This window comes from Penaeus monodon, chromosome 25, assembly GCF_015228065.2.
Source record: "Penaeus monodon isolate SGIC_2016 chromosome 25, NSTDA_Pmon_1, whole genome shotgun sequence".
In the NCBI taxonomy this organism is placed as follows: Eukaryota; Metazoa; Arthropoda; class Malacostraca; order Decapoda; family Penaeidae; genus Penaeus; species Penaeus monodon.
In genome coordinates this window covers 40,271,760-40,272,160 of record NC_051410.1, presented here as the reverse complement: position 1 = coordinate 40,272,160, position 401 = coordinate 40,271,760, and the positions used below count along the sequence as shown (strand labels likewise).

Genomic DNA, 401 nt, shown 5'->3' with positions numbered 1-401 from the left:
TCATGCATCAACTCAATCCATTTCTAGATTATATCACATTATAAATGACATTATAAATTACCAACATCATAACTGGCAAAAAGCATAGAAATGACAGACACAAATGACCAAGAACAAAACAAGAGGTCAGACTGACTAGACAAGTCCTTACCGTGTGACATCTCTGCCCCCAATGTCCTCCCGCATAATGGAATGTGGTAAAGCAAAGCCTTCGTAGATTGGAACAACGTGAGTTACTCCATCACCAGAGTCCAACACAACCCCAGTCGTTCTTCCTGAGGCGTATCTGTGGAAATCAATTCATTTCATAACCTTATTGCTACATCACCATCTCCCTTCATGTTATCACCGTACATCACTATCATGTACAACTGTATTTACATGTTTAACCACCCCCCCCC

The 401-nt window shown here is 40.9% G+C and overlaps 2 protein-coding genes across 2 annotated transcripts in view; one reads left to right on the top strand and one right to left on the bottom strand.

Moving 5' to 3' along the window:
- LOC119589273 (alpha-centractin-like) overlaps positions 1–401 on the top strand; it is a 52,739-nt gene that overhangs the window by 13,401 nt on the left and 38,937 nt on the right. The window lies entirely within an intron of this gene.
- Positions 1–401, bottom strand: part of LOC119589271 (alpha-centractin-like) — a gene marked incomplete at its 5' end in the record, with an annotated part of 5,520 nt that overhangs the window by 2,561 nt on the left and 2,558 nt on the right. The window contains 1 exon segment of the mRNA XM_037937889.1: positions 152–286. Coding sequence (XP_037793817.1) covers positions 152–286 — 135 coding nt within the window.